This window comes from Osmerus eperlanus, chromosome 6 (assembly GCF_963692335.1).
Source record: "Osmerus eperlanus chromosome 6, fOsmEpe2.1, whole genome shotgun sequence".
Classification (NCBI taxonomy): domain Eukaryota; kingdom Metazoa; phylum Chordata; class Actinopteri; order Osmeriformes; family Osmeridae; genus Osmerus; species Osmerus eperlanus.
The window spans coordinates 14,381,535-14,401,794 of record NC_085023.1 but is presented as its reverse complement, the minus strand read 5'-3'; the positions used below and the strand labels follow the sequence as shown (position 1 = coordinate 14,401,794).

The 20,260-nt window shown below is 44.1% G+C and overlaps 2 protein-coding genes across 6 annotated transcripts; one reads left to right on the top strand and one right to left on the bottom strand.

Moving 5' to 3' along the window:
- Nucleotides 1-1,298: 1,298 nt before the first annotated feature.
- Nucleotides 1,299-19,903, top strand: rassf4a (Ras association domain family member 4a). 3 transcript variants are annotated; one of them, XM_062463758.1, is made up of 11 exons: nt 1,299-1,441; nt 7,655-7,723; nt 8,056-8,131; nt 15,908-16,029; nt 16,476-16,561; nt 17,501-17,694; nt 18,251-18,352; nt 18,462-18,513; nt 18,741-18,862; nt 19,161-19,258; nt 19,438-19,903. In XM_062463758.1, the coding sequence occupies exons 2-11, from the start codon at nt 7,671-7,673 to the stop codon at nt 19,505-19,507; spliced, it is 975 nt and encodes a 324-aa protein (XP_062319742.1). In that variant the 5' UTR covers nt 1,299-1,441; nt 7,655-7,670; the 3' UTR covers nt 19,508-19,903. The 3 variants fall into 3 exon arrangements, with proteins under 3 accessions (XP_062319742.1, XP_062319743.1, XP_062319744.1); XM_062463759.1 differs by having other exon boundaries at nt 16,476-16,565; nt 17,511-17,694; XM_062463760.1 differs by lacking the exon at nt 18,251-18,352.
- On the bottom strand, nt 4,373-7,015 carry LOC134022319 (interleukin-8-like). Of its 3 annotated transcripts, none has more exons than XM_062463754.1 (5): nt 6,922-6,992; nt 6,502-6,631; nt 6,245-6,325; nt 5,095-5,212; nt 5,020-5,035 (listed from the first exon to the last, which is right to left on the bottom strand). In XM_062463754.1, exons 1-4 carry the CDS (start codon nt 6,989-6,991, stop codon nt 5,104-5,106), a joined length of 390 nt encoding a protein of 129 aa, XP_062319738.1. In that variant the 5' UTR covers nt 6,992; the 3' UTR covers nt 5,020-5,035; nt 5,095-5,103. The 3 variants fall into 3 exon arrangements, with proteins under 3 accessions (XP_062319736.1, XP_062319738.1, XP_062319737.1); XM_062463753.1 differs by having other exon boundaries at nt 5,021-5,032; nt 5,082-5,212; XM_062463752.1 differs by having other exon boundaries at nt 4,373-5,212; nt 6,922-7,015.
- Nucleotides 19,904-20,260: the final 357 nt, after the last annotated feature.

The window sequence follows — 20,260 nt, the reverse complement described above, 5'->3', positions numbered from 1 at the left end:
GACGGAGCTTGGAGATAGCTCTCCTTGGTCGCCGTGGTGATGAGAAAAAACACCTCCCTCCTCAGTCGATCTCCAGAGAGAAGACGAGAGAGACCAACAGCAGAAACGGGAGGAGAGAGTGAGGTGATCTCTTTCTTAAGACGTATGGATCAATACTGAACAAACACGTCAAATCATACACACAATATTCCAGTCCCCTGGGACAAAGACTGTAGGGCTAGTGTGTGCGCAGTACTCTGCTGCACTGTCTAGCTTTAACAGACTATCTTTCTTCCACATCAAAGCTAAACAAAGAATCGATAGCTGGAGGAAAAAAACACATAGATCAAACAGCACCTAGCTGAGCTGGTGCCAGGCATAGAAAAGCCTTTGTTTAAAACACACATACACACTGCACCCGCACACACACACTAGTACTGGAAGCTTGTGTGTGTGTGCATGCAATCAGGCTCTCTACTTCTAACCTCTGAGCAATTGACAAAAACACATTATAATTACCATCCAGCATACCGTTAACCTACCTGATTATAACATATCGGTTGTCCAGAGTGTTCCTAAAACCACTATCACAAAATATGATGTTCTGGGTCCTGAACAAAGTCTCTTTGTCCTGGCTCTACTGAGAGGCTATGAGGTTGGCCCACAACCCTAGGCTACATTGTTCTCTCTGAATAGGCTTGTGAATGACTGACTGAATGACCTATAATTAACCAGAGAGGACAGGAGACGAGAGGATGACAGTAGCTTGAGAAAGAGGAGAACAATCTCAATATTTCCAGTCTGCTTCCTCATTCATTCTCATTCCTCAGTATTTCTTCCACAAGGATGTGCTCTGCCACAGTCACATCCTCAGAAACAAACTGTTTTCCGTGGAGGAAGCAGTCTGACTGCTGGAACAACCGACTTCCTCTGTATGTTCATCAACTCCTGCCCTACATAACACACACACACACAGGCGTGCAGACACACGCACACACACACACTTCCTAAGGTTGTGTTGTACTGGCAACTTTTAGGTAGGCTAGTTTTGAGATGGCATCCTCCAAGGTTCCAAAACAGGATGGAAAGGTTACATCTTACACAACACCGTCCCCTCCTTGTCTTCCACACGTGAAGAGAACCAAAAAACTTCCTTCAGTAAGTTGTAAGAAGAAAAATTATCGTGAGACTGTAGCAGGTTACAATAACACATCCCTTAGATGAGAAACATAAATGCAGCCGGGCTCCATAAATCCCGCCCACAGACACACTGATTGGGTTTGGCTTATCAGTGAGGTTCACCGTTCGCTTCATCGGCTGCCACTCACTCTCATCCCTGTTCCAAGACTGTCTCCTGAAACAGCCCCTCAGGGTCCAGAATGCGTGAAGACTGATATACGTGGATTTCAAATCAAACACCAGAATACGTTGGGACGACTACTTATATTCTCCCTCGGTGATGGTAAGTTCTATGTTCGATAGGTAAATTCTTTTTTTTTTGCGTTGTAGCCTAACATCTTGATTTGAGCTCAATTTTGATTGCGTGCTCCGATGCCTAATGTTGAAATTGTTTAATGTGCGTTGTGCCTTTTAAATTTCCTATAAAGTTGACTGGGACCAAAGGTGGAAGGAAGGACTGTACGTCTATAGTGACCTAGTTAACGGTCACAAAAAACCTTTCATGCCTAAATGAGTTCATGAATCGGCCATGTTAATAGTTAACATTGTTACTAACTCTCCTATCATTTTCATGTTTTCTGAACCACTCAGCCGAAATAGTGGGCTACACAAAAGAATGAGCAGGCTTCAGCTCTCTCTCTCTCCCTCTCTATCTCTCTCTTACTCACTCACTCTTGCTCGCTCCCTCTCTCTCTCTCTCTCTCTCTCTCTCTCTCTCTCTCTCTCTCTCTCTCTCTCTCTCTCTCTCTCTCTCTCATTCTCTCTCTCTCTCTCTCTCTCTCTCATTCTTTCTCTTACTCTTCTTCTCTTTCTACGCACACACTTTGCCGAACCATATCAATATACATGTTTTAACTTGTATTACATTTTTCGATGTTGTGTGTATCTTGCGTCTCTTCGGACAGCGTCTTTACAGCACTTTATGCTGACGAGCTGGCCGCAGCTGCACCTGATGTTTTGAAATTTGTATGGATCTTGGTGTCATTGGCTAATAAATTATCTGAAGCTGGCCGAGGGTCCCTTTGTCCTTGTCCACAGAGGGAGCGAATAGAAAAGAATAGAATAGAACTGCCATCCCCTCTTAAAGTAGTCACCATGACTCACAGCCCACCAAGAGCTTCCCAAAACCTCAGGCCTGATGCTCCTTATTCCATTCTCATGAGGAGAATGTCAGTCAGTCCCAAATGGTCTGTGCCACCCTGTCCTTTTGCAATTTCATTAGAGCTTTATGTCTGGAGGCCAGGTGGCCCGGCTAAATAATTCATATTGATGGTGACAGACCAATGTGCTTATGGAATATTCATACTGCCCTTATTGTTTACGAAAATGTATTATTCTGCTATGTTGTTATCGACCTGTCTGAATCAAGCTGGGTTACACTCGCACGCCAGGCATGGCAGTCAGATTCAGCAGTCTCCCCTGGTAATGTCAGCCTGTCTCTAGGGGGTCGGAGGTCACTGAGCTAAATGTTGTGATTTAGGTCGTCACTGAGCTGGGTTACACAGCTCAGGAATTCTCTAGTTAAAATAACAATAATTATTGAATCAGTATCTTCACATTGTGTTGACCTTGTATTGTATTGAGTCTGTCCAAGTAGAGATGAGTAGAGAATCTAAGATAACTAGTTTCCAATTAGGATTGCATTTGCATGTAGAATTTTGTCCCTGCTCCTACTAGCTGAAATAAACATTTAACAGTAGCACTCTTTTCCACTAGGTGACAGTGTCATTCCATAGTTGCATTTGCCTATCACTTTAGTAGGCAGCTTCTGGCTCGGAATCTTTTTTTCTTCACATAAGGTCCTCCCATTCTGTTACCCTCTCTTCTAAAAACCCCAACCTATCTCTTCATCTCCCCCAATCTTCCTTCCCTCCCCTCCCCTCCTGCCCTCCTCTGTAAGGCCTGGTCTTGGCATTAAATGGGCCGTGACTCTCTTGTCAGTTAGCCCTCAGCGCAGGTCTGAACAGGAGAGCTGTAGTATTAGGTAACTATTCTCTAGATCTAGACCTGCGTGCTGCAGGGTCACACTGGGTTAAAATATATGGTGGCATGCATTGTGTGTGTACGTGTGTGTGTGTGTATGTTCCTCCACTAACCCCACTAAAAGCCTCAGTATCACCCTCTGACCACTCACGCACGAGTAGTCCTCTACCCCTAAGTGAACAGCTTCTGGTTCTGTTATCTCACTTTACACACAAACCTCTCATTCCAGTCGCACCGCTCACCTCCACTTCTCTGTTCCTGCTCCCTTCATCTGCTTCATCCCCGTCTCCACCAGCCTTCCATTCCTTCCTTCCACTCTCCTCCTTTCCTCCTACGTCTCCTTCCCCTCTTCTGTCCTTCTCATGACCTCCATCTCTGGAGGAGGGGATCCCTCAATTCATTTATACCCCTGAGCTCTCTTCCATTTCTTCTAGTTATTGGGAGTATTTCCTTGTCTTCAGGCTCATGTTGGTCATTGGTGCTGATCTGTGGGCTACAGCCAGTTGATTGTAAAAAGGGCTTTGGAAATGAAGTATGATTTGAGAAAGTTTCCAGTTTGATGATCTCCTCAGTCCTCCTCTCCCCCTCTTAGACCCAGTAGCAGATATGGAATGGACAGTGACTCTCCTGGCAGTTTCTCTCTTTCTGCCAGCCTCAGAGCAGTTAAGGACAGGACGGACGTATTAGGCAGCCATGCTCTGAACACACCTGCCTGGGTCACAATGGGCGAAGTGAGTGCTCAGATGTCTACTCTGTGCCCTGTGTGTCCCAGTTCCCATTCACTTTGCTTCCTTTATGCCCATATTAAGTAGAGCTCAGTCACATGGTTTACAGGAAACCTCGCCACCTTGCTTTGTTTTTTATATTTTATCCAGTGATTTTCCATCTCACATGCACTCGCACATGCACACACACACACACACACACACAAAGACACACACACACACTACTTTATACCACCTGAAGATGCTGACTGCACACATCTATACCTTCCAACATAAACGGTTGCTATTATTTCCTATGCAAAAGATCAAAGATTTTGGAACAAATCTGTTTTTGTGTTTTAACAACAAAGAGACACTGTTCAGCAATGAAGAGGTATGACTGTGAGATAATAGTGGTTGTTCCTGACTACTAGCTTATTCATGTACTGTTGATAATTAACCACTGTAAAGTTTTTTTTGTCTGACCTCTCACATTCTGGATAAGCAGTAAGACAGAGCACACACTATTGAGAAAATACATTGTTTTATTACAAAATTGCATGATAGAAAAATACACAAACATTAAACAAGGTTTAATGGTTCGATTCCCGGCTGTGCCAAATGACGTTGTGTCCTTGGGCAAGGCACTTCAGCCTACTTTCCTCGGAGGGAATGTCCTTACTGTAAGTCGCTCTGGATAAGAGCGTCTGCTAAATGACTAAATGTAAAATGTAAATGTTTACAATTGTAAATTCACACAACGTCATCTTTGTAAATGACTACAGGCTCAATGAGTTCTGTTCACCACCCAGCAGTGAATTCATCAGTAATTGCGTCTCCTGATCTCAGCTGAGCAGCTTTTTTATCAAGACCTTTATTTGTTTTGCATTGCCTTGGTTTCTTTAAAGCTACTGTTGTTTTAGTGTTCTAGTGTTAAGTGTTAAGTGGTCTAGCAATTTGAAGTAACTGGTAACATTTGCAGAGTGTTTTAGTGTTGGGGTGCAAAACTGACAGTCCTGTTTGAGAGAGCTCAATGCATGGGCACTGCCAAACAATGTATTTAAAGAGAATCCATAATTTAGCTTTGGAAGTCATTGATAGCTTACTCTACAATTTATCACTTTAACGGACCTTTCCTATCCAGCCTGAGACTAGAGTACCTAGTCTTTCTGTCCATTGAAGCTATAGTTCCCTCAGAATAGGCCCATGGCAGTTGTAGTTTTTCAGGCCGGATAGGGCTGGGGTAGTTTTTGGAGTCTCAGGATGCAGCGAGGCTTCTAGCTTGACCTCTCTTCTTCTTCTGTCCAGTGCCCTGAATCCTTTTCCTCTTCAGACACCTCGTCTTGTCTAGACCGCTCTTAGTAACCCTAAGAACACACATACACACAAACTTAACAACAATTCATTGTTCGTGCTTATCTTTAGATAAGGGGCGGTTATTAGTCAATGAGGCAATGGTGTAGGCAGATAGGTAACATCATGACTTTTCTGCTTGTCAAGTAAAAGTACAGCGTGGTTTTTAGTTTCATCCAAACTGTTTCTAGTTTTTAGTGTGTGAACATTTTACATACATATGACCAATATTGGACGGATATTAGGGAGTCAGATGGCTGAGCGGTGAGGGAGTCGGGCTAGTAATCTGAAGGTTGCCAGTTCGATTCCCGGCCGTGTCAAATGACGTTGTGTCCTTGGGCAAGGCACTTCACCCTACTTGCCTCGGGGGAATGTCCCTGTACTTACTGTAAGTCGCTCTGGATAAGAGCGTCTGCTAAATGACTAAATGTAATGTAATATTAGGAATATAATATGTATATTAGATCAATATTGGTATTTCTGAATTAAAAAGACGCAAAACATGCTGTTGTGTATGTTGATTGTAGTGCCCTTGTAATGGCAGGGGAAAGTGAAGTGAAAACATTCAATGCAACTAGACACCAGGGTTGGAAACTTAGTGTTTGTGCTGCATGTGTTTGTCTTCATGGCTGCTAGCTGGATATCTAATCAACTTTAACCCTTGTGTTATCTTCGGGTCATTCTTACCCATCAGTCATTGTGACCCACCGTCGTATTGCGACAACTTTACTGCATACAAAAACAAAGTGAAGCATTTTCTTTTAACCATCGGGCTGTCTCAGACCCCCCACATCGCGAAGGTTAAAAGAAAATTAAACAAATTTGGTTTTGTATTGGGTAAAATTGGGTAAACACAACGATGGTTCCCTTGTGCTGCCTTCGGGTCATGTGACCCGAAGACAGCACAAGGGTTAAGTCTATTTACATTGTGTATTTTTTATTTTTTATTTACACTCTATAAGTTTAAAATCTAGTATGTGTGTCTATCTACAGCGTGTGTGTATGTGTCAGTGTGTGTCAACCAGCAACCATAGTGTGTCTCTCACCTCTTCCAGCAACGGATCAGTCTTTTCCCCAGACGTCCAGTCGGATTCACACAAACTTGTGCTTTGTTCCTCAGAACCACACTGAAACACAGACACACACACACATTATCACTGGCTTTTTGAACGTTCACTATGTCAAGCAGCTTGGAGATTCAGCTTCAGTGTGCACGTGTGCAAGTGTATGCACAAGTATGTTTGACTGTAAATATATATAGTGTGGATATTTTGTACCTGCATGTGTGCGTATGTGTACTCACATTATTTCATCGTTGTCACAGGTGGGACTACTGAGGGTGACTGCAAGGTGTGTCATAGGTCTTCTGACAGTCATCTGTGTCTTTGGGCATTTACACCTTCCTGGCACAAATGTGCTCTCTGCATCCTCCACTGTAAACACACAAAACGCAAAGGAAAGCAAATATAAAAACTTAGGTCCTCACATGTGATTTCGACGCTGGATTATACTGTACAAGGACTTGACTGAAATTTAGAATGTAGGCTATCAAGACAGGCAAAAAGAAAGAGAAAGATCAAGAGAAGGTAAATGGGTACACAGTTTGATATTTCAGAGAAAGTAATGGTCTGTAAAAGATAGTGACAGAGTGAAGGTGTAAAATGAATCCATAGAGATAAAAAAGAGATAAGAGTATTGGAGACAAATATCGAAAGTGGCTTACCTGTGACCAGCAGACAGCAGAGACTCAGGGCAGCAAAGCGAACGAGAAGAGAGAGGAAATGGAACTCCATACTGACTGCTGAGCTTGAGACTGACTGAGCTCAACCGCTTATGGCTCTGTTTTATACCCACAAGCTCCTCCTCTTCAATACTCTCTATACTGGAGTTTCCACTCTCCGGAATTCCCCCACTGTCCCGCTAAGAAATACCTCAGGATGAATCGTCCTTCTTCAGGATGTCAGGATCATGGCTGTCTAGGACAATTTTTGTTGAAGGCCATTGCAGTTTGTCACCGGACACCCCCATCTTCAAGTCCTAACATCATATTGTCCACCATGGGCCATTTTGTGGTGCCTTTTAATACAGCAAAAGTCCCCTGTCTGCACAACAAGCTGCCAAATGCAGACATACTGATTTCTTCCTAGGAAATGCTGCTGGTTGAGGGGGTACATCATGCGTCCGGATTGCGTCCCGGGTGTGTGTGTGTGTGGGGGGGGGGGGGGGGGGGTGGAGTTATGGGGGGGGGGGAGTCTCTCGGGACATGTGATTTCTTCTCAATCTGCCGGTTCTGAATGATAGGGGTCACAGTCAAAGTGAAACTGCTGCCAGGACAAGTCCTGGCTGTGTCCATTTTGGAATGAATGTGGATGGAATATTTATGCCATCTGTCTTGATTGTAGACTGTACATTTGCATAGACATAACATTTAAAATGACTTGTGTTGTGTTCCCCAGCTGTGTGTCTGTCGGGATGGCTGCTGGCCAGATGTTTGTGAAACTAAACCAGGAGAAGATCATTCCTAAGTGAGTCTGGTGCTGTCAAGTGTTAACAGCTCATCTTTACTTAACACTGCTCCATGTTTAATGCACTTCTAACATTTCCTCCTAGGAGGAAATGTTCAGGGGGGTAATAGAAGTCTGAAAGGACGTGGCTGACATGGCCCCCACTTAACATATATTTGAAGGCGACCCAGTGGAGTATCTTTTCATGGGGCCTAACTGTTTTGTTGATGACCCTGGTTGTAGATATGTGGAGGATGGGGGTAGGATCATTGATTTGTTGTAGACTTTCTGGAATGGTGACCCCAGTGCCCTTGTTTGTGTGCTGATGTTGTGTTCTCTGTGTTTCTGTCCAGGTCAGATGTCCTCAGTCTCCTGAGGACCTACAACTGTTACCATGAGGGTAAAAGCTTCCAGCTGAGAGCCAGAGAGGTAGGGGGGATAAGAGCTACCTCACCCAAAAACCTCAGTCTGCACATGGAATGTTCTGGAAACCTTTCTGGCTGGCAGTTTGTGAAAGAGCGGCCAGTGGCTTCCAGCCAATGTGGTAATGAAACAAAGGACTGTGGCCAGTTTCACAAGTGCGTGGTGTAGTGAGTGTGTCTGCGTCTCTCAACGGGTTAGTGCCTCGGCTCCCATGACTGCTTAATCCCATCATCTAAGGTTGTTACTGAGGTTAAACATGACATTGTATTCATCTAGCAGACACTTGTATCCAAAGCAATATGCAAATAGTGCATATAATAAGTGTAGCAAATGGCCATGACAATATTTCAGTGGTTGGGATAAAACAGTGCAATTAGAACACAGCCTCTGGATCCCTAAAACGGACACAATGCAGGATAGTGGGCCCAAATGCGGACAGGAAGCAGGGTAGTTTGTAGTAGAATAATTAATTTGATAGCACCAAGCGATACCGTAGTCCAGGGGCAAGCAAAGGTTGGCAACAAGGTAGCAAGGCAGAGGTACACTGGGGCAGGCAGGCTTGTTGGTCGGTGGGCTAAACAGGCAGAGATCAAAACCGTGAAGACAGAAAACGAGAAACGGGAATAACTATTAACACTGGAAACGACTGTGAAGCACAAGATGATCTGGCAACTGCCAGAACAGAGAAAAGAGGTTAAATACCGATGACAAGAGGGGAACCTGAGAACACCTGGTGAGGGGTGGAGACAAACCAACAAGTGAAACGAATCAGGGTGTGACAAAAACATGTGTGTAGGTAACCTAAACCAGGAAGTGCCAGGTTAATTGAGCTACAGTGAAAGTTCCGAAATTGCAAGTGGAGTTAAGTAAACATTAAGAGCAGTTTAACTGGCTGCTCTGATGAGCAGTTCTTGTGGAGTTGAGAATCTTAACTATGTAGCACAACAATATGGGAGCAATGTAGCTTCTTCTATTTTTAATTGGACAATGTGGTCTGGAGTTTCCCCTTACTGCATGTAAATATGGTTAACCAGATAGAGAATGAGTATTGTAGTTAATATATATGTGTGTGTGTGTGTGTGTGTGTGTGTGTACAGATTCCTGCATGCAGACACCATATTAGGTCATGGCTCTGGGGGACTTCCCGGGAATTGGGTACTGACCAAAGAGATGTGACATATCTACACAAACACACACATGCACATGAACACACACTCACACATCATCACACACCAACAAGGGGTGTGCCTGATTTGAGAACAGAGCATTGACCTTGAAGTTAGACAAAGACAGATTCAAAGACACAGACACACACAAACACACAAACACAGGCCACTGGTTTGGACAATGAACTTGACAGATGCTTTGGTGAACTGGCCTTCGGACCACTGACCAAATGCTCGACGGTTTGTGTGTGTGTGTAGGAGCACAGATACGTTCATAATATTGCTCAGATGTATAGAACAGGATGCCAGAGTAAGGGCAAGAACCAGGATGAGGAACAAAAGAGCCTTAGACCCCTGCATTGTGACCCCAGCAGTCCAGCAGAGAGACAGGGATGTCCCCTCCCCCCTCATGGGAATCACACCCCTTTCACTACTAGAACCACGGTTTGTTTGGTCTGTTTGAATTGGGTTTAAACCATGTCAGACCCAATTATACTAAAACTAGGACATGCAGGATAATTACAGTGTTCATTCCAATACCAAATGACCAATTCATACCAAATACCTACATATTTCATACACTGGACTGACATCAATAAAATCTAAACAGTCCCAGTGCTAGTGGGAGTTTTGATGTTGGGAACTCGTATCTCTGCAGTTGCAGCGATGACAAGACCTAGTCGCTAATTATTCCCTGAAAGATGAAGAGAGTTGTAGGAAAGACAGTCACCCCCCCCCCCCCAACTGTCTACACAGCCTGCTGTTGCTTTATGTTCTTGTGAGTTTGTCAGTCCGGTGATGTGCTGCTGTCAGAATCTGGTGCTGCAAGTTGTCTGTCAGCCAACCGCTCAAGAGTATCATGGGACTGACTCATGTAGACACACACACACAGACACACACACACAGAAAGAGAGAGACACACACAGACAAACAGGGAGAGACACACACAGACAAGGTGTGCTTCCCATGGTGCATATGGGAGGTTGTGTGAGCATTGATGACTCTTTCAGGTTCTCATGGGACTTAACACATCTGAGCAGCAAACACGTCACAGATATCCTTTTCTCTAGGACACCTGTACATCACTGTAAAACTCACCTGTAAAACTTTCACTTCTATTTTTTAGTAACAATTGAACTAAATTCTAAAATGAACTGAATACTAAATTCCATCGCTCTATCCATGCGATTCTATGTCCTCAACTTATGTGATTCGATTTTCTAAGCGTAATGCAGGCATGCAACCCCCTCTTCAGGTGATCTCTGAGAACTGCAGTAGATGACAAGCACTTCCATATACCACTAGAGGGCAAGGTGACAAGCACTTCCATATACCACTAGAGGGCAGCATGGAACTATAATTCTGTCTTCTGGTTCCTTGTTTCCTCTACCCACACCTCCATCATTCTGCTTAGGCTCTGTCCAAATCTTTGTTCAATAAGTTCAGTTGAGTTGGAGGGGTTATTGGTACTTAATAATATGTTAATTCATGGAAGTTAATTAAGATATTATTACAATTATGATATGTTAATTTGAACAGTTAATTTAATGTCCTTCAAGTGTTGTGTATGAGGTCCTCTGTCATAGTTGCTGAAATATTATATTTACAACTAGAGAGGGGACAATTTATGGGGAAATTGTAGGGTGTGCTTGCTTGCGTCGGTTGCACAGGGGTCCGTTTTTGAATGACATTTTTAAAACTGATATTTCTGTAGGCTATATTTTATATAAAAATGCATACTTATTATTTATAAAGATTACATAGATTTAAAAGCATTTTTTTTTTTGCTGCTCATTTACAACTGAAAATACGAGTGAAGTGTAGAATGAAATAGATCTTCTCATTTCCCCTGCAAAAGGCATCCTCATCGTTGAATCAAAACGAATAAATTTGGCAGACCGGTGTAAAAATTGACCTAATCTCTATGACGTAAACGTCCTTTTAAGTTTTTCCCTTCTCGTGATATTTTAAGGCATTTAGCCTACTCATATTGCATTCATTCGTGAATAAAGAACCCCCTTTGAAGATTATTCTACGACGTTACCGGCAGTAGAAGATTGAATCGCGATTCAAACAGTACCATCTTCTAACTGAAAATATGACCCCAAAACGTAAATAAACTTGACATTTATTTAGTGGAAAATCGCTTTCATAAAAAGCTCACTGGTAGCGATCATTGTCAGTAACAACGCAAAATGCGATATAGCGTGTGGAGAAGCTGCCCCGGTAAATTGTACTACTACGGTACAGTACTAGACTACTGCTGTGTTCGTCTTGGTAGCGATTGCGTTGGTTGAATTGGATTTAACGTTCCGTTGTACGGTTTAAGCTGAAATTAATTATTTTCATGAACAGATTGACAACGTTTAGGCTGTGGCAATGAAGTTCAGGTTAGTAGTTAGATAGACTTTTGATTTAAGTAAGGGGAGTGCCGAACATGTTCTGTCGCCGTTTGACTTCCTAAACAGCTGTGTAGTGTAGATGTTTTTGTAGTGTGTCTCACGTAAGCTACAGCGTTGCAGTGAGCTACACTGGTTTGAAACCACAGGTAATGGTAATTTCACCAACAAATCGTTTACTAATGTCAGAATAAACCCTACAACGAAAATGTATATGTGAGGAATGTTTATTTTAACGATTGAAAACAGATAACGCTACATCATAGACCACTGTAGTATGTGTTGCCCGGGCAACACAGGCTAATGTCATGATGCTAATACTTCAGTGAAATAGTAGACTACTGTTTCCGAAAGTAGATGTACTTCCTTAATAATATCAGCTTATACTGTACATTACACATGACAATTGTGTGTCATATCACAAAGTAAAATGAGTAAATAGTTATCACCCTGGCCTCTTTGCTTGTGGCGTTTCTGCAGCTGCCTTGCAGTAAAGCTAGTTAGCCTAGCTATCCCCCAAGTTAACAGATGCGAAACGAATGTTCTGCCAAAGGTAGTCACGCGTGTTTTCGTGACGTTAGTGACGTTAGTAACGTCAGTGACTGTGGCTAGCAAATTAGCCACGTTAGCTTCACTTTTCGCCACAAAAACTTAACTTCAGCCTAAACCATGCAACGGAACGTAAATTCCAATAGAAGCAACTCAATCGCTACCAAGACGAAACTTTTGACACCTACTTTGTCTATGTAGGCCAAATATTGACTGAGTTTTAGGGGGGCAAAAAGAATAATAATAATAATAATATATATGTGAGAGAACAAAGGTTGTGCCCTTGCCGAAGGCAAAGTACACCCAATAAAAATATATATGTGAGAGAACAAAGGTTGTGCCCTTGCCGAAGGCAAAGCACACCCAATTACAGCACAGAAAACTCAAGCGGCATGACTTCAGAACGTTTTTATTACAAAAATACAAAGATTCACTAACTAACATTGTTGAAGAATGTAAACGAGAAGACAAAAGTCTAGTGCAAAACAAATAAATACAACTCCTTCTGCTCATAGTGGATCTTAAAGCTCCTCTGCTCCATCAAAGTCCAGTTCTAACTTCCAGTCATTTTCCAGTCTCAATTTTCTTTACCAAACTCCTCCCATTACAGGTGACAGGTTAACTGCCTCTCCTTGTAAGGAAGACCCTTCCTGCCTGATATCTGGACATGTCGTGCTGAGAGACTTCCAGTCAGACTAACAGTTTATGAGGACATGCTGATTTCGGGTCCCGGCTCTGCATCACAGCACCCACAGAGTAGCGGCCAGGGTCGGACTCAGACACGGCTCTCCACAGGTCCTTCTCAGAGTCTGAGTCTGGTTCTGGTTCTGTCCAAACAGCCAGTCCACCGGGTCCCCGGTGCCTCTTTCTCTGCCCTGCCACGGTGTCATCTCCTCAGGCCTGGCTAAACTGAGACCAGAGGCTCTGGGAGTCCGGTGTGTGTGGGGATTGGCGCGTGGCAGTGAAGCCGAATTAGAGTGTCTTCCCTGGGGCTTGGAGAACAGACGGATGGAAGGCACTTTCTGAAACCTGACTGGGCCACAGGTAGAGGATAGCACTGGGCAGGAGGCCAGAGCCTGTATACTGGTCATGTATTCGTCCTGGGACTGTGAACTGGAGGAGGAGGAGGGGGGGGAGGAGGGGTGGGTAGGGACCCCCAAGGCAGCTGAGTCCTCCAGGGTCTCCGTGATGGTGGGCAGCAGGTCCAGAGACAGGAGCAGCCGTCTGTGTTTCATTCTGTGGAACAGAGAGAGGAGGGAGAGCAAGGTTAGAGAGGGACTGTTGTTCAACTGTTGTTCACTCTCAAGCTCAATATTACTCTGTCAAATTAAGTAGTTTAAAATTCAAGGCTAAAGACAACATATGTAGCTGACACACCATGTTTAATAGGGTTAGCATAACATTATTGGTTTAACAGAAACTAATAATAAGTCTGTATTGTGACGATACATTAAACATTAGTACATTACTACTGCAGTCAAAAAGAATTAAAGATGATTCCTGGGTCAAGCTTTTTAGAGGTACAGGTCTGTTGTAGAGTTTCTGAAAAGTGTACTCACCTTTTGTTTTAACGGTCAAGATAACTGTTCAGTCCCACTGTGTTTCTCTGAATCTCGGTCTTCAGGAGCAGCAGTCGCCCTGTATTCTGTGCTGACGATCAGCTCTGCCGGGTGCCTGTGTGTGGATGTTCAGCTCAGGGGACAGGCAGGAGCTTTTATATGAACACACAGTGACGAGGGGCAAGCCAAGGCTGAGGCTTGAGGCTGCTAAATATAGCTGCTGACCTTGCTGAGGGAGTAACTGTGGGTGGGTGTGGTATGTGTGTGTAGAGGGAGGGGGTTACAGTGTGTATGTGTGTGTTCAGGAAACTCAGGAGTGGTAGGTTACCAAGGTTCAGTGGTGCAGCTGCTTTGACTGTTTACATTTTGTAACAATGAGGCCTTGGGAGCACACACAAAATACAAATCCACACACATACATGGACACACACACATTTCACACAGCCGTACACACACAACTGGATTACACATAGTCTTAAAAAATCACACACAGAAAACCCCTGCAAACGAATTGCTTCATTTGGTCCTGACCTTTTTCTTCGCCATCTTGTCTTGTATAACAGTTGACACTTTTGCCTCTTTATAATAATAATAATAATAATTGTATTTGTAATGCATTTATGTTTAGGAAAAATTTCAAAGTGCTACACTTTAGATGCTCTGAATGGATTTTATTCATTCTAGAAAATACCGCTTTATTCATAGGTTTTAACCTTTTCATGTTATGTCACCCATAGCGTCCACGTCAACGGAATGATATAAATATCATAACAAATTCCAACATCCTCGATTAATTGGATTGAACATGGACAAGCCTTGGAGGAAACAGGCAGAAGCCTATGACGTTGATCTAAGCCTATGTGACCTGTTATCGGCCCTGTGTCTGATCACATGACTCTCGTTCCATCTCGACTCACCCAGGATCTTACTCTTAGCCTTTAAGCACATTGGAGTTGACTTTGCCACCTGCTGTGTGTGTGTGTCTGGGATAAATGTGTGTGGGTAGTTGTAAGTAAAAGTGTGTGTGCGTGTGAGTGTTTGTGTGTGTGTACTAGTTTATCTACGCTCCGACCTATCAACCAGCCACTATCTGAGGTTGTTTTTGTTGAGTTTGTTGGGACGAGTGGAATCTGGGGTTGTGGTGATGAGAAAGAGCTGATACTGTGATGAGACGTGTCAGAGCCAGGTGGTGTTGTGGCTCAGCTTGGTGGTGTTGTAGCTACTGGTTGTAGCAAACCTTCTCTCTAGTGTTTTCTGAGCTGAGTACCAAGAGCAGCTATTTTAATGGCTGGTTTGTCATTCCAAACATAAATACAAAAATGGAAGTATATATGCTGTATATATAAAATATGAGTGTAGGTTGTACCCTGGTTGTGGTAATTAATGGCAATAGTGCTGCTTCTTAGGGCCCCAGATTTCTGGAGACACCCTGGGTAGTTACAGCAAGACTTTAGCTCAGGGAACAATTTCCGGTTCGTCAGTCAGACTGCAGTCATTCCAACTGCAATCACAGTTGGGTTAGCATCCTAGCCCCCGCCATTTTGGTGCTCTCCTTCTCTATAAAACTGCTTGATATAAGTTCATATAAATAGACCCATCGTACCGGGCCCTCAGCTGGTATAGGACTGGTCTGCATTGTGACTGGACGAAAAGTCCCATGACGTGTTCCTGGCCGGCAGGCACGCCTGCGTTCCGTACGTGAGGTAGCCGCATCTCGTACGTGCCCTGCAGCAGCACATGGGAGGCGTGAGTCATGGCCGCTGCTCTGCTCAGACATGACCTCAGCTCTGGACGGCGGGGCAGGTTAGACCCCAGCCCCGTCCCTCCCAGACCTGAGGGTTGATCTAGCGCCCGCGATGCGGCCCACCCCGCACGTACGCTTTACACTGAAGCTGCTGGCTCCCCACCAGCAGGATATCCACCTGATACTGGAACACTGAGGATTATTATTCTACTGTGTGTGTGTGTGTGTTTGTGTGTGTATAATGCAAATTCTAATTTGTGTGTTTGTGTGTGTGCGGGTGTGTGTGTGTTTGTGTGTGTGTGTTTGTGTGTGTATAATGCAAATTCTAATTTCTGTATGTGTGTGTGTGGGGGGGGGGTGTGTAGGAAGATGGGGAGCTGATTCTGGAGGGTTTGCTGAACATCTACTGGGGTCTTCGGAGACCCATCCGCCTTCAGATGCACGATGACAATGAACGATTCTGCTACGGCAGCCCAGGAGTCAACAGGTATACCATCAACTCACATACACATACACACACATACACGCACGCACACACACACACACACACACACACCTTATACCTGTACCGCAGCCTCTCTGTTATTTTCATTTGTGGAAAGACTTTTGGTTAGAATTTGGTTTTACTTTTAAAGTGTGTGTTTCCTCATTAGTAGGCTATTAGTATTGCTCCTCCCCCTCTTGTGCTTTCCTCCTACACGTGTATCAGATTAGGGTTGATTCAAGGTAACAGCCGAAGTGTTATCTAGAATGAAAACAAGCCGCGAGACAGCACCTGTCCTACCTTTAGTGTTTAGGCAGGATTCCCAACCTTATAAATACAAGGTTATATATACTGATTGACCCTAAAACCCTAACATGGGCTAAATCTAGACTTTTTTACTATATTTTTGACTATCTTGACACTGCCTGAACATAGTGTTGTTTTTTCAGGAATGAGAGATCCCTACTGTCAATGCAGCCAACTTCAGAATCCAACAACAACATACTGGGCCGAAGTAATGGGCCAGCCCTAACCAGTGAGTACTCACATGCACACACACACACACGTGACAGCCCTAACCAGTGAGTACTCACATGCACACACACACACACACATGACACCAGACACTACCAGACAACTGGCAGATTATTGAGATCTGAGATTACAGATGAGGTGAATCACCTACATGTGCACACACACCCACTCTCTCTCTCTCTCTCTCTCTCTCTCTCTCTCTCTCTCTCTCTCTCTCTCTCTCTCTCTCTCTCTCTCTCTCTCTCTCTCTCTCTCTCTCTCTCACACACACACACCTACACACACACACACACCTACACACACACACACACACACACACACACACAGATGAAGCTTACTCTGCTACCCATGTCAACTGGCAGATTGAAAGGAGGTCAATCCTATCCAGATTATAATAATACACTTTTATCCAAAAGGGGGGGATTTGAACATGGTACCTCTTGCTTTTCATATACATGCTCTAACCCCTGAGCTATACCCTGGCCTCTGGGATCAGTAATTCTGGATTACTGATCATTGATGAGAAAGGCTGTCCTTTGTATTTCCTGCCAGGAGAGGACATCATAGAACATTTTGTCTAAAAAGTATGTCTTTCAAAAACCTTAAATGAGATGTTGTAGTCTATGACCGGAGGGTACTATGTAACTGCTACTAAACACACAGAGGGTCAACGCCAAGTATAGGTCACTTGATGAATGAACCAAAGGGTGATACATCAATAGACGACTCTATTTCAGATGGCAGACTCTGGAAGCATTGAATTGACAGTCAGCCATCGGCATCAGCTGATAGTCATCTGATCATCATCTTGATCATTGTTGTCTGAAACATAGAAATTAGCACGGAGGAATACGTCACCCGGTTATAAATACCTCAACCGTTTCAACTGATACAGTACGTGAGTCTGCAAACAAAACGGTGTGGGTGTGTGTCCTGGTAGTGGGGGGTAGCGTGGCTGTGGAGGAGAAGCGAGAGGAAGAGAAGGAGGAGGAGGTGCCCCAGCTGCTCCGGACCAGGAGCGACGCCTCCTTCGTGGGAGTGCTGAGGAGGAGGTGCAAGAGCCACAGCGCCAAGGACATGCAGCGCCTCCGCACACACAGATACTCCATCAACGGACACTTCTACAACCACAAGGTAACACACACCCTGTCCGCGCGCACTGAACACACGCATGCTGGTGTGTCTCTCTGGTTGCTGACACATGACCAGGTGCAGAGAGAACGTGGCTTCCTGTACGGATGTGACTGGGAGAATGATGAGTGCTTCACAATAGCCTGTCCTCTGGTCCGCTCATTACTGTCCTGTACTGTACATCTCCCAGCCCCACACTGACCCCAGCCCTCCAGGACATTGTGTGTGTGTGCGTGTTTATGTTCATGTGTATGTATGGGAGAGCAGGAGAGAGAGAGAGGGTGTGTGTAAGAGCGTGTGTTATCAGACACACTAAGATGTGCTTCTAAAGGGCTGAGCTCCAGGTTTTTCCTATGCCTCTGGGGTTTCCTGTAGTTAATGATCAAGGTGTCCTGCCCCCCTCACCCCCACCCCCCCCTCCAGCCCTTAAATCCACTAACCCAGCATCTCTGACCAGATGCTGCTAATGAATGTGTTCTTTCCTGTGACATTAATCAAGTAGGTGTGTGTGTGGGTGTGTGTGTGTGTGTGGGGGGGGTGTTCTCTTGATTCCCCTCAGACATCTGTGTTTACACCAGCTTTTGGGTCGGTTACAAACGTACGGGTCAATAGCACCATGACAACTGTCCAGGTCCTCAACCTGCTGCTACACAAGTTCAGGGTGAGCCAGGGGTCAGGGGTCAGGCCAGTACTGTATTGTCACCATGGTTGGAATACATGATTCCACATTGAGTACTACAAGTGATTATTACAGTTTTTTGTGTCGGTAGGTGGAAAATCAAGCTGACGAGTTTGTTCTCTACATGGTGCACGAGACTGGAGGTAAGATCTCTTTGTGTGTTAGTGTCTGCATGCCTCCACGTGTTTATGCAAACAGTATGTGTGTGTGTGTGTTTGTGTGTGTGTGTGTTTGTGTGTGTGTGTGTATGTGTGTGTGTCTGTGTGTTTGTCTCCGAGTGAACCGTGTCAGTACACGAGTGTGTATGTGTACGGAAAGCACAGGTGTGTGTGTTGATGTCGCATTTCATAGCTTGCACTTGGTCCTTCAGAGCGCAGCCAGCTGAGGGAGAGTGGGTACCCTCTGGTGTCCCGTGTTCTATACGGCCCCTGCGAGAAGATATCCAAGATCTTCATTATGGAGTCAGACCTGGGGGAGGAGGTCACATACGACGTGAGTCTCCTTCAACTCTCCAACCCCACTGCATTCTCAACCAACACCACCTCCATTTTGTTGTTTTGTCTGAATATATTTGGACAATTCTACAATACACTGCAGCAATAGACAGGGTAATTTTAGAAAGCTGAGTAAGAGCGACTTCCTGTTTAGGGTCTGTTGTAACAATGGGCTCTAGCAGCAAGCTCTATATTTATAGGGTGTCATTGTTGGGACCAGACTATTATTAGAATAGAAACAACTGGAAAGTACTTGTCTGTGTCATGTTAACATGTCTGAATTGATCTTTCTCTAGGTTGCCCAGTACATCAAGTTTGAGATGCCTGTTTTGGACAGTTTTGTTGTGAAACTAAAAGAGGAGGAGGAGAGGGAGATCTCCAGACTAACCAGGAAGTGAGTCTCTGTCTTTTGTAGCTAGTTAACAACACTGCATGGTGAGAGTGGGAGTGATGCTGGAAGATGACCATCAAGCCTGTTAACCTCATTGTGTGTAGCTGAAGCTTATGAGTTAATGAGAGAGAGAGAATTATGCAAGAGGCCTACAGCTAATATGTCTGTTCTCTCTTCTCCAGGTATAGTGCTCTGAAGTCCATGATATTACAGCAGCTGGAAGGTGTCCCGGGCACAGCTGACCTGGTCTGAGGGTGTGTGTGTGTTTGTGTGTACATACTTTTGTGCCAGTATGTATGCAAGCGTATATGTGTGTGGTAAGAGTGTGTGGAAAATAACTATGCTGATGGTTATACTACTGAAACATTTGCACACTATTTGTCAGCAGTTTTTAAAGTATTTTACTGTAGCGAATGTTATAAACTTGTTGGCCTTTATAGTTACACTTACAGTAAAACCATAGTCTGCACCTATGAACTTTGAAAAGGTTATAAACTTGTCTTGTGCATTTATTTTACCTGTTTTTATATTTTTACTCTAATAGTAGTGTTGTTACAGTATGTACAAATAAAATATTCTCAAGTAGCAATATTTGTAATACTACAACATGGAATACATGGTTTTATACAATAAATCCCTTGTCCTTGTCGTGTTGTCCATCCATTAGTAAATGAACCTGTTGCTATTTACGTACATATGCAAAAAAGTATAAGTACAGTAAAAACTAAAACATCCACACTGACACACGCACTCATACACAGACACATTACACTATGTAACATAAAAAAACAGGACCTTTGATTATTTCCTGTATTTACACAGTGACTGGACTAGAGTTGAGTATTGTTCTGTGAGTGACCCTCGCAGTCAGCCAGTTCTCATGAGTTCAGTTGCTGTGTGTGTTTACGTGTGTGTGTGTGTGTGTGTGTAGGTGTGTTTGTGTGTGTTCCCACCATGGTTGTACAATGAGGGTATCCTGAGAGAGGGGGGCTGTTCCTCTTTCCC